This window comes from Prionailurus bengalensis, chromosome B4 (genome assembly GCF_016509475.1).
Source record: "Prionailurus bengalensis isolate Pbe53 chromosome B4, Fcat_Pben_1.1_paternal_pri, whole genome shotgun sequence".
Lineage (NCBI taxonomy): Eukaryota > Metazoa > Chordata > Mammalia > Carnivora > Felidae > Prionailurus > Prionailurus bengalensis.
Window position 1 is genome coordinate 80,514,434 of NC_057358.1, and position 12,274 is coordinate 80,526,707.

Consider the following 12,274-nt stretch of genomic DNA (forward strand, 5'->3'; position numbering starts at 1 on the left):
GGTTCGGTTAAAAGTTCAGAGTATATGTCTATAAATGAATATTATGCAGCTGTGAAAGATGATAATATCTATGATAATCAGCATGGAAAAATGTTTTTCATATATTCTTTTTTTTAAAATTTTTTTAATGTTTATTTATTTTTGAAGGAGAGAGAGACAGAGTGTGAGTGGGAGAGGGGCAGAGAGAGGGAGAGAGACACAGAATCCGAAGGAGGCTCCAGGCTCTGAGCTGTCAGCACAGAGCCCGATGCGGGGCTTGAACCCACAAACCGCAAGATCATGACCTGAGCTGAAGTCGGACGCTTAACCGATTGAGCCACCCAGGCGCCCCTCATATATTCTTTAACGTCAAAGCAAATTATAATACAGTAAGACATAAGATGTCTCTAGTATGTATATTTATATGGGGAAACACGCATATAAAGAAAATTTGAACTTCTGATTGGTGGGATTTTGAGTGATTTTAAAAATGAATTAAAATTATGCTTGTTTGTATTTTATAATTTTTCTGCAATGAGCATGTGTTATTTACGTATTCAAGAAATAACATAGATTTTAGCCATCTGAGCAATCCAAGTTTGTGATGGTACCATAGGATTTCTTCAGATGAAACAAGAGTATGGAACCCTGCTTTGGGTGCCCCCAATCTACCCAAGGGGGCTAATCCAGGCCTTTCATCACACAATGAAGTGGGGACATGGAAAACTGTAAAGTCTGAAGGAGGGTCAGGTCAGAAGTTATTAATCTTGGAATTGAGGGTAGTGGTTAGGAAAAAGGTAGGCAGGCACTGGTGGAGTGGTGGAAAGAATGCTGGATGCATATAAACTAGGAAACCTTTGGGTCCAAAGGGGATTTTAGGACACCTTCTGGTTGCTGCATTGGTAAAGTTCTGAGCCCAGGGTGTATGGTATCGCTCATTTAGGGTAAGAGGAATAATAGAGACACTGAGATATTGTGCATTGTAAAGTAGGTAGGCTCTGAATCAGACAGACCTGGTTTCAAATCTCAGTTTTACCATTTGCCAGATGTATAAATTTAGACAGGACACTCTTTGGATTCCAGTTTCTTTATCTATAAAATGGGGAAATTAGATCTATGTGGGGTATTTGTGAGAATTAAATGAGATGATGCAGGGAAAACATCTAGCTCAGTATTTAGCATATAGTAAGGTTATAGGCCAACAAATGCTAATTCCATTCTCTTTTGATTCTTACCTTTGGAAGATAAGACTTATGTAGTGACATTGTGTGAGTGGCCGATAGTAAATCTCATCTATAATCTTTGGGAATTGGGTTTCAGGAAGGTGTGGTAGAAAGGCCCTCCTAGCAAATGAGGCAACATAGGGGTAGACAGAGATTTAGAAGTCATGTAGTATACAGGGAAAATCATGAGCTCTGTGTTCTAATTCTGATACTATCCCTTACTAGTTTGTGATCGTGGGCATGTATCTTAACTGCTCTTAGCCTTGGTTTCCCCATGTATTAATTTATTTTTAAATTTTGTGTGTTTATTTATTTATTCACTTATTTGAGAGAGAGAGAGAGGGAGGGAGGGAGAGAGAGGGAGAGTGTGCATGCATGGAGGAGAGCGGAGGGGGGGAGAGAGAGAGAGAGAGAGAGAGAGAGAGAATCTTAAGCAGGCTCCACGCTCTGCACAGAGCCGAATATGAGGCTTGATGATCCCACAACCCTGGGATCACGACCTGAACTGAAATCAAGAGTTAGATGCTCAACTGGCTGAACCACCCAGGCGCCCCAATCCCCCATGTGTTAATTTAGATTAGGTCTTTTGGGGAAGATAACGTGGAAACATTTTTTCCTGTTTTGATAAGTTTGACACATATATGCACCTATGTAAAAACCACCACAGTGAGAGTATAGAAAATTTCCATCACTCCAAATGTTTCCTGAGCCTTTTTTTTCCCAGTTCAATCCCTATCTCCTCAACTCCTGGCCCCAGGCAACCACTGATCTGCTTTCTAGATTAGAATTTTCTTTTCTTCTCTTTTCCACAGGTTCATATAATTAGAATTTATACAGCATGCATTCTTTTGTATCTGGTTTCTTTCACTCAGTATAATGTTTTTGAGATGTCTCTCTGTTGTTTCATGTAACTGTGATTCATTTCCTATTTTTGTGGAGTACTGATCCATTGTATGGATACAATTTATCTATTTACCTGTTGATGGCCATTGGGTTGTGTCCATTACGCATATTGGTGGCCATTATGCCCACGATGCTATAAACATTTGAGTACAAGTCATTGTGGCAACATATTTTTCATTTCACTTGGGAAAATAATTTAGAAATTGAATTGTTAAATCAAATGGTATGTGTATGTTTAATTTTGGTTTTTTTTTTTTTTTAATTTTTTTTTCAACGTTTATTTATTTTTGGGACAGAGAGAGACAGAGCATGAACGGGGGAGGGGCAGAGAGAGAGGGACACACAGAATCGGAAACAGGCTCCAGGCTCTGAGCCATCAGCCCAGAGCCCGACGCGGGGCTCGAACTCCCAGACCGCGAGATCGTGACCTGGCTGAAGTCGGACGCTTAACCGACTGCGCCACCCAGGCGCCCCTGTGTATGTTTAATTTTGTAAGAAACTGCCAAACTTTTTTTCCAAAGTCGTCGTTCCCTTTTCTCCTCCCATCGGTCATATATTAGTGTTCCAGTTGCTCCACATTCTCATCAGCACTTACTATTAACTGACTTAAGTTTTAGCCTTTTCATGGGTATACAGTGTTGTTTTAATTTGCATTTCTCTGATGACCAATACCGTTGAACATCTTTTCATTTGCTTATTGGCGGCCATGTGTATATTTGTTATTATCAAGTATCTGCTCAAGTCCTTGGCAACACATTTTTAAAGTAAAAAAATATATATTCTTTGATCTAGCAGTTCCACCTTGTAGAAATGAAAGTGCCAATATGTTAGGAATAGGGAACAAAGGAGAGGCCAGGGACTGGGAACAAAGAAAATGTCCATCAGTGGGAAAAAAGGCTGAATGAATTGACCATACCATGGGCTGTTATGTGGCCATTAAAAAGAAGTACATTCGTGTTCTACCAGATGACTTGGAGGACTTTAAGCAGGTAAGGTTGGATGAGAAAAACAAAATGGCAAGAAGAATATAACATTATCTCAATTTTATAACACAAATGATGATGAAAAAAACCTCTCTCTCTAGTTTTCTCCTTCCCCCCACCCCCCATCTGAATAAGACTATATAAATAGGGAGAAAATTAAGAAAGGCCATACTGGGTTGTTAAACTGGTTTACCTGGGGGTTGGGGCAGGATGGAGGGTTGTGCCGATGTGGGGGGAGGGAAGTGTCCACAATAAAACTGCATATTTATTTAGGTAAAATTATGTATGAAAAGAAAACGAATCCCTATCACACTGGAATGAGGGTTAAATGAAGGATATGCAAATTACCTAGTAAGTACTTAGCACATAGTAAGTGGTCAGTAAATAGAAACATAGAAGGTTGGGTCATAGTCTCATTTGTTAATGACTAATTTCTGAAAACAGGAGATGGATTACAAGAAAAACTTTTGGGATTTGTCAATAAAAAATGGGTCTAATTTCTGGTATCTTAGAAACAGCCTATCAGATGATCTGCATTTTGTAACCTTTTTGTGTGTGTGTGTGTGTGTGGAGGAAGGGGGCACTGGGATGATAAAATTAGGGAGAGTATGTGTAATATAGTAGTGACTTGTGTCTGTGGAAACTTGGGCATTTGGTAGGGTAAGCTTAATAGGGGCCCACTGATGGCTTCCTGAGGAGAAACTCCCTCTATTCAGCTTCCCTTATGTAACTCAGTGGCTCTCTAGGACCTCTAAGGGAGAGAACCTTCCCTTCAAATTCTAGTAGTACATGTCACCTTCTCTTTATTCTTTATTCATTCTCATTTCCAATTCTACCCCCAGGATCATGTATATGAGCTTCTCAACACCATTGATGCCTGCCAGTGCCATTTTGATATTGTAAGATTCTTCGTCATTCTCTTCTACCCTAGAAAAGGTCTTGGTTGGAACAGTGTGGGTTGGGAAGGGACTGGAAGAATGGCTATTCCTTCAGGATGATAATATATTACAATATGTTTAATATAATATACTGTATTATTCACTCCGTGACTATAGTTCTTTTGTATAAAGTGCTGAAGTTAAAGGATATTTACATGTGAAGCAGATCAGCAGTATGATTTATTTAATATAACAATGACACCAAAATGTTCTTATTCCACCTTTTCTAACCTCCAGATGTTACCAAATTTCCTGGCCTTTTTGTATCTTGAGCTCATTTTTAACCCCTGACTGTGGTTCCGATTTTCTCCTTCTGAATTTTCCATCCTACCAGTTCCTCCTTCTAAACAGACCCTTTCAGAGTCTATTTAGTACTGTCTGGAATGGTGGGTGAAATAGGAATTAATTGGCCTTGCTGTTCTTGGGTTCCTATGTATTTTCCTTGCAGAATCTCAACTTTGACTTCACCCGGAGCTACCTGGACTTGATCGTGACTTACACCTCAGTTATTTTACTTCTGTCACGGATTGAAGACCGACGGGTACTCATTGGCATGTACAACTGTGCCCATGAGATGCTGCATGGGCATAGGTGAGTTAAAAGGATTTAGGAGATGAAGAATCTCATACATGGTGGTATGAGGTACAAGGTGGACACAAAGGAAATAGAATCCATGTTTTTTCATTTGAGGACTTACAATCTACATGATGATCCAGGCCAAAAAAAAAAATTTATTTTTTTTTAATGTTTATTTATTCTTGAGACAGAGACAGAGCATGAATAGGGGAGGGGCACAGAGAGAGGGAGACACAGAATCTGAAACAGGCTCCAGGCTCTGAGCTGTCAGCACAGAGCCTGACGCGGGGCTTGAACCCACGAACTGTGAGATCATGACCTGAGCTGAAGTCAGATGCTTAACTGACTGAGCCACCCAGGCGCCCCCCCCAAAAAAAAAATTTTTTTTTAAATCCTTATAATGGCATATATCAACAAGTGCACAGCTCTTTTACATATAGTTAACTCTTGAGTATCTTCTAGTGGATTATCCAATTTGCATTGTCTCTGATCATTTTTTAATCCTGGGCTGGCTTCCACTGTGCTTTTCAGGTTATTGCGAAAGGAAGATAAAGTTTTCTTTTTTTAGTATTGGTAGGAATAATATTAGCAAGGTAAAGCCATTAGAGGTAAGTAATGTATGATAGTACATTTGAAGCCAAATATAAATGGATTTTGGATCATCTGAAATTCTGTGCCCCTCCATTAGTGCAAATAAAAGTATTTAAGGGCTGAAAAAATGAAGACGAGAAGAATCAGAGTAGGCTGTGACACATTGTTCTATGTATGATGTGTATTCCCATGTGTCTCCAGGAATACCTAGGTACGTGCCTTACCCATTGGCTTTGAATTTACTTGTATCTTTTTGGGTTGTATACAGATTTGGACCTAGGCATGTTACTCGAATTGCAACTAATTAACGTGAATTTATAGAGTACCTATCATGTGTTCAGTACTATTTTGGGTACTTACATGGCAGAAACTTTCATGGACCTGCCCCAAACTATGTAGTTCTATCTAATAGCTTGATACACTTGGGTCTGGAATGGGTTATCTATATATGTAACTCACAGTTTAGTTTCTATATCTTTGAAGGTGGAGGGGGATGCCAGCCTATGCACACAGCTTTATCCCATCTGCAAACATGAGAGTTTACATCATGGTCAAGGGAGACCTGTAACCCTTCTTTCCTATGCTTTTTCCAGTGACCCCAGTTTTGCCCGTCTGGGGCAGATGGTGTTGGAGTATGATCACCCTCTGAAGAAGTTGACAGAGGAGTTTGGGCCTCACACGAAGGCAAGTTTCCTGAGAGAGTGGAGAATTCCTCTGGTGGAAGTATATCGTCCTCGTCATTGACGTTAAGGATTCATTTGTTTATTCCCACAGGCTGTGAGTGAAGCTCTCCTCTCTTTGCACTTCCTCTTCGTCCGGAGGACCCAGGGGGCTGAGCAGTGGCGCAGTGCCCAGCTTCTGAGTCTCATCAGCAGCCCCCCAGCCATGATTAACCCTGCCAATTCAGACACAGTACGTTCCCTTCTCTGGTCAGTGATGACATTCTCTTTGCCAAGGCCATCTCTGTAGAGTGTGCTTCTTTCAAGAAATATCATCCCTAAGAGTGCTTTAGCCCTCTTCTAGGATATGCATCTAAGTTGATAACCTCTTATAGCTAAAAAATCATGTTTGGATTCGAGCTTTTGTTTGGACCAGGATTAGCGTGTGGCTGCCCATAGGAAGAATTTAATGAATAACCATAGAATGAATGGACAGATGAAAGTGAGTCATTAGACACCTATTCAGCCCAGCAGGAAATTAAACATAGGCATCAGTTAATGAACAAATATTTTTATTCAATTAATATGGGCCCAACGGGGCGCCTGGGTGGCGCAGTCGGTTAAGCGTCCGACTTCAGCCAGGTCACGATCTCACGGTCTGTGAGTTCGAGCCCCGTGTCAGGCTCTGGGCTGATGGCTCAGAGCCTGGAGCCTGTTTCCGATTCTGTGTCTCCCTCTTTCTCTGCCCTTCCCCCGTTCATGCTCTGTCTCTCTCTGTCCCAAAAATAAATAAACGTTGAAAAAAAAAATTAAAAAAAAAAAAAAGAAAAAGAAATATGGGCCCAACATCCGTGCTTCAAGAACTTAAACTCTTGGAGGGAACATATGCCACGTAGTCATAAAAATACAAGAGATGGTACAAGATGAATGAGAAACGCCAAATGAGTGATTTGTACTTGAGGTGGCAAAAAAATCCAAAGGAGGAAGCGATCATGAGAACATTTTGAGTATTGCTTTTCTGAGCTGTTGAAGACATATTATATTACATGTTTCGTTGTCCCAACTTCCAGCCCAAGCTTCATTTCCTTTTCTCAAGTGTATTCATTTTTGCTCATTTCACTTCCACTGCCTCACCTCCATGATTGGCAGGTTCCCCAGCTACTGGTTTATCAAAGTGTCCTGAGTCAGTCTGGTAAAATAAAAGTTGGTTTTGATACTTAAATTCTAGTTTGACTGCCCTGGTATTGACTGCCTTAGTCTTTAGGGGAAGACCAGGTTCAATAATTGCTTGACCATCTCTGCCTCTCTTCTCACAGATGGCCTGTGAGTACCTATCTGTGGAAGTGATGGAACGCTGGATTATCAGTAAGTTTTATGGGATCAGGTGGGAGTAGATGTCGCAGCGTGTTACATGGATAGAAAATTCTAAAAGTCTTCATCTGCACTATTTTATCCACCTGCAGTTGGGTTTCTTCTTTGTAATGGGTGCCTCAACTCCAACAACCAGTGCCAGAAGCTGTGGAAGCTGTGTCTGCAGGGCTCCCTGTACATCACCCTAATCCGGGAGGATGTGCTACAGGTGCACAAGGTCACCGAAGACTTATTTAGCAGTTGGAAAGGGTGAGACATGAGAGCCAACTAATCTTATTTTGAGATTTTTAGGGTTTGGGGGAAGAGGGAAGACAGAAGTGAAGGGAAGAAAACATTCTCAGGAGGGAAGATCGGTTATTTACATTAGATGACATTGAGAAGTCAAAGAAAATGAGGACTGGAAAATGTTCATTGGATGTGGCTATAAAGGTGGTCTTAGTGCCCTTCCTGTGCACAACTTCAGTTGAGTGGTAAGGTTGAAAACCGGGTTGTGGGTTTAGAAGCAAATGGGGGATAAGGAATTTAATAAGTAATTCTTTTAAGAAGTTTGACTGTGAAGGGAAGAATCGAGAGAGAACTATAAAGAGAAGGAGGCGTTGGATTGAGGAAGGGGTCACATATCTTTATTACTTTTTTATTATTGTGCACTAATATCCAGAAATGTACAAAATAGAAAGTGGACGTTGACTACAATCTCATCTCCCGGAATAGTTTGGCGTATGTCCTCCAGATGCTTGTGTGTCTGTAACACGTAAAGGTGTGAATGTGTTTTCAGCCTTACATAAGCAATTTTTAAAGAGCAATGGACCCGCCGCTACATTGTGTTCTGCAGTTTGCTTTTTTTCACTTACTATATTTCGGATATTTTTCATGTCCGTCTATAGTGACTTATCTTATTCTTTTTAACAGTTGCGTAGTATTCTATTATGTGGTTGTAACATAAGTTATTTACCCAATCCCCTGTGATGGACATTTGAACCATTTCCACTTTCCTTTCTTTGTTTTTTAACTGAAGCATAGTTGAGAGTGTTTCCTTTTTAAAAAAAAAATCATTACAAACAATGCTATAATGAACATTCTTAGACGCATATTTTCATGAACATTTCTCTAAGGTAGATTCTCAGAAGTGGAATTGCTGGGGTAAAGGGTATGCATATACCAAATTTTAATAGCTCCTACCAAATTGCCCTCCAAACAGCTGTATTATCTGCAGTCTATGAGAATACTTATTCCTCATACTCTCAACAACTGGATATTACCATAAAAAGAATCACTGTCAGAGTTAAGAGAGAGTAAGTCTAAGATTAATAATTAGAAGTTACAAGGGGTGGATTTGGGTCTATATCTACATCCATATCTGTATACCTATAAAACTTTCTAATAATTATTTCTTGTTTTTTTTCGAAGTTTCTTTTTTTCTGAGAGAGAGAGAGAGAGAGAGAGAGAGAGAGAGAGAGAGAGAATGAGTGGGGAAGGAGCAGAGAGAGGGAGACACAGAATCCAAAGCAGGCTCCAGGCTCTGAGCTGTCAGCACAGAGCCCGATGCGGGGCTTGAACTCACAAACCGCAAGATCATGACCTGAGCCGAAGTCGGACGCTTAACCGACTGAGCCACCCAGGTGCCCCAAATGATTATTGCTTTTAAGGAATGGAAGGCATGTTTGAAAAGTGTTCAGTTCCCCATCACTAAGAACAACAACTAAGATGTAAGGTTTATAGTTGAGGGAGGTTTTTGGTATAAATGATCTAATTTGATCTTCATGGTACTTATACTCATGTGTAAGTATTAATATATTTTTTATAGATGAGAAAATGGAGTTAAATGTCAATGCCACTCATTGGAAATAGGAAATAATTCCAGATTATTTGACTCTAATCCTGTCGCTTTCCATCATACTATGTAGAGGTGAAAAAATTATCTACCAGGAATGCTGTGGAGTCGAATCCTGATTTAATTAAGATACTTTCCAAGTCTAAATTTCTTTCATTCTGTGCCAAGTTCAGTAAGGGAGTGGTTTGGAAAAGGGAAAAGAAAGGTTATGAAGTTTGACTAATGCAGTGGCAACAGTGATGCAGGACAAGAGAAGACAGATATAAGGGACACAGGGAACACACAGAGCCTAAAGTAATGTGGGATTTTTGAGCCTGGATCACTAGTAGAAAAAGGAGATGGTCAGGAGAGTCAGATATTACAGACAAGTGAAGATCAACGAAAAGGCCATTTGGTGATTCAACAGTTCACATTGACTTTAGAGAAAACAGTTTTTTAAGTGTCAAAAGCTTTGTGGGATTCAAGGGTCAGTGAAAGGTGAGGAAGTCAAGAGTTTAGGTGTGTCTTTGGAGGAGTTTGGTGGTGTGGGAGGACAGGAAAGTGCAGCAGATTGTCAAGGTCAAGTGAAAGTCTTTGAGGATAAGGGAGGCTTTGAACTTATGTGTTGGGAGTAGAGAATAAACTGGTGGAGAGGGAGAGACCAAGTGACAGAGGTAACTGATAAAGAAAAATTCTAAGAGGAGAAGGGTGAGAATGGGATCCAAGGTAGAGCTGGAGTAACTACTCCTACTTAAGAGCAGGGCCCGTGTCATATTTATGCACTACCTCTTTTGTCTCCCCCAAACCTGTAAGAGTACTTGGCCTAATGGTGTCAAGGCAGGAGCACATGACAAGAAGTCCAGACCCAGTTTTGCCATTACAACCCTATGTAACCTTGGGCAAGTCGTTCCTCTTCCCTGGATATTATTTTCTTCATCCGAAAATAGTGAGGAGAACTAGATAATCTCTAAGCTGTATGAGTCTCTTATTAGTAGGCCAGGGTGAAAAGTTGGGTTTGGAAAGATCCTGAAAGTGAGGGGTGCCCATGCTTCCCATACATAGGCTGTCATTTGGAATCTCTCAGGACTGGGAAGGTGGGACAAGGTCTCTAATTGGTGGTGTGGCCAACCCTGCTGTGCTTGTGTCAATTTTCAGGTATGGCAAGAGAGTGGCAGACATAAAGGAAAGCAAGGAGCATGTAATTGCAAACAGGTAAAGGTGGGGAATGGGCTCCCCAAGAGGGGATGGAATAGGAATCTCTCTTGACCTTTGTTCTCACCTAAACCGCCCACAGCTTAATTGCTTCAACCCAAGAACTTGCTGCTTCCCCACAGATTCTTGTGTTTTCTTACCAAGTCTAATGGGAGCACTGAATGTTCCTCCTATCTGATACCCCTTTCTAAATGCCTTAGGAGGATTTTTAAGGATGGGAGAGGCACTATTCTCTCGTTTCTACTTTCTTTCCTTAGCGGCCAATTTCACTGTCAACGGCGCCAATTTCTGCGGATGGCAGTGAAGGAGCTGGAGACTGTGTTAACAGATGAGCCAGGACTGCTGGGTCCCAAGGCAAGAAAATGAAACGCCGGCAGGGGAATGATGACCAATGATGAAAGACTCTGTGGGGGAGTGACTTGGCATTCATTAGTTTTTGCATTTCTGAGTCGTTCGTGATCTGTTTATATATGTATACACTGATTCCCTTGAATCCTCCTGGAGCACCCCAAAACTTTTTGGATCTCTTTATTGGGTACCATCAGGGGGTAGTATATGATGCATTATAGCTATTTGTGTACTTGTCTTATCCTCTATTTGAGTGTGATCTAATTGAAGATAGAGCTTGCTTTTCTTTTTTTTTTTGCCAAACCACATAAATGCCTACTAAATATTTCCAAGACTTAATAGAGATGAAATAGTATTGACTGTGAGCTAATGTCCACATACGTGCATGTCTGATTCTGTTTCACATGGTTTTTATGGGTCTCTGTGTTTATTATTGGATACTATTGCTGATGAGGTTACACGATTGTGTTCATAGGCATATTATCATGATGGTTCTCTGTGCTCTGAAATCCATTTTTAAAGTTGAAAATTCTCATAATCTCTGTCCTCTCCTTAGGCCCTTTATGCTTTCATGGCTCTGTCCTTCATTCGTGATGAGGTCACCTGGCTGGTTCGCCACACAGAAAACGTCACCAAGACAAAGACACCTGAGGACTATGTTGACTCGTAAGTACTTGACATGGTTAAGAGCCTTGACCTTAGATGGATTGGGAAATGGCACAGGGAGGCATCAAATGACCTCAGGAGGTCTCTGTTTCTGCTCTATTATCACTGTCTTTGTCTCAGTTGATATTTCTAGTCTCAAAACCTCCCTGTTATCTTCCTCGACTCTGCAGGAGCATTGCAGAATTGCTTTTCTTATTGGAGGAGATCAGGGCTCTTGTCCGGAGACACATCAAAGTGATACAGCAATACCACCTTCAGTACCTGGCCAGATTTGATGCCCTTGTGCTCAGTGACATCATTCAAGTAAGTTTAATTAACTAAACTTTGGAACTGTCAGGGCGATCCCTGGTCATTTCCCGCTGGGGGCCACCCTGGCTGAATCTCATGCTTTGTAGATTGTCAAAAAGCCCGATTTTCCTCTCTGCATTTGTTGAAAGGAAAAAAAAAGACCGATAATCTCCACGGTCTTTTTTTTCCCCCACCTCTTACATGAAGAAATAGGAGAGAAAAATACTTAGGAGAGAATATTTCTTCTTACATGAAGAAATAGGAGAGAAAAATACTACTTAGAAATAGAGAAGAATAAAGAGAAACTGGGTGTTAGCATGGCAGTGAACCCAGGGGATTTCCTCCATCTCTTGGTTAGCTCTTTCTGTTTCTGGCACTTACCAGTTCTTTCTACCTTCATGAACTGACTGAGCCTTGTGGTCCTGGTTTCTGTCCTGGTGGAACCTCTACCCACTTGATGTCAACTCGAACTTCTCTTTTAGAACCTGTCTGTGTGTCCTGAGGAGGAGTCCATTATAATGTCCTCATTCGTCAGTACTCTCTCCAATCTCAATCTCAAACAAGGTAATTGGAGGGAAGAGGAGAAGGTAAGGTATATAAGGGTGAACATCTTTTGTTCTAGAAATCTTGATCTCTTGAGCCAGGGAGTGGGACAAGATGACTTTGAAAAGGACCTACCATTCTGTGGAGTTTGATATAGGGTGCTGTTTTATTATTTTCTTTTAAA

General features: G+C 40.9%; 1 protein-coding gene across 1 annotated transcript in view; it reads left to right on the forward strand.

Annotated features, from left to right (window-relative positions):
• Nucleotides 1–12,274, forward strand: part of NCKAP1L (NCK associated protein 1 like) — a 40,909-nt gene that overhangs the window by 4,711 nt on the left and 23,924 nt on the right. Inside the window, exons 4-14 of the mRNA XM_043564210.1 lie at nucleotides 3,931–3,987; nucleotides 4,475–4,617; nucleotides 5,787–5,877; nucleotides 5,968–6,105; nucleotides 7,169–7,217; nucleotides 7,316–7,472; nucleotides 10,189–10,245; nucleotides 10,503–10,599; nucleotides 11,150–11,259; nucleotides 11,430–11,562; nucleotides 12,030–12,111. Of these exons, the coding sequence (XP_043420145.1) occupies nucleotides 3,931–3,987; nucleotides 4,475–4,617; nucleotides 5,787–5,877; nucleotides 5,968–6,105; nucleotides 7,169–7,217; nucleotides 7,316–7,472; nucleotides 10,189–10,245; nucleotides 10,503–10,599; nucleotides 11,150–11,259; nucleotides 11,430–11,562; nucleotides 12,030–12,111 (1,114 nt within the window). The remainder of the gene's footprint in view (nucleotides 1–3,930; nucleotides 3,988–4,474; nucleotides 4,618–5,786; nucleotides 5,878–5,967; nucleotides 6,106–7,168; nucleotides 7,218–7,315; nucleotides 7,473–10,188; nucleotides 10,246–10,502; nucleotides 10,600–11,149; nucleotides 11,260–11,429; nucleotides 11,563–12,029; nucleotides 12,112–12,274) is intronic.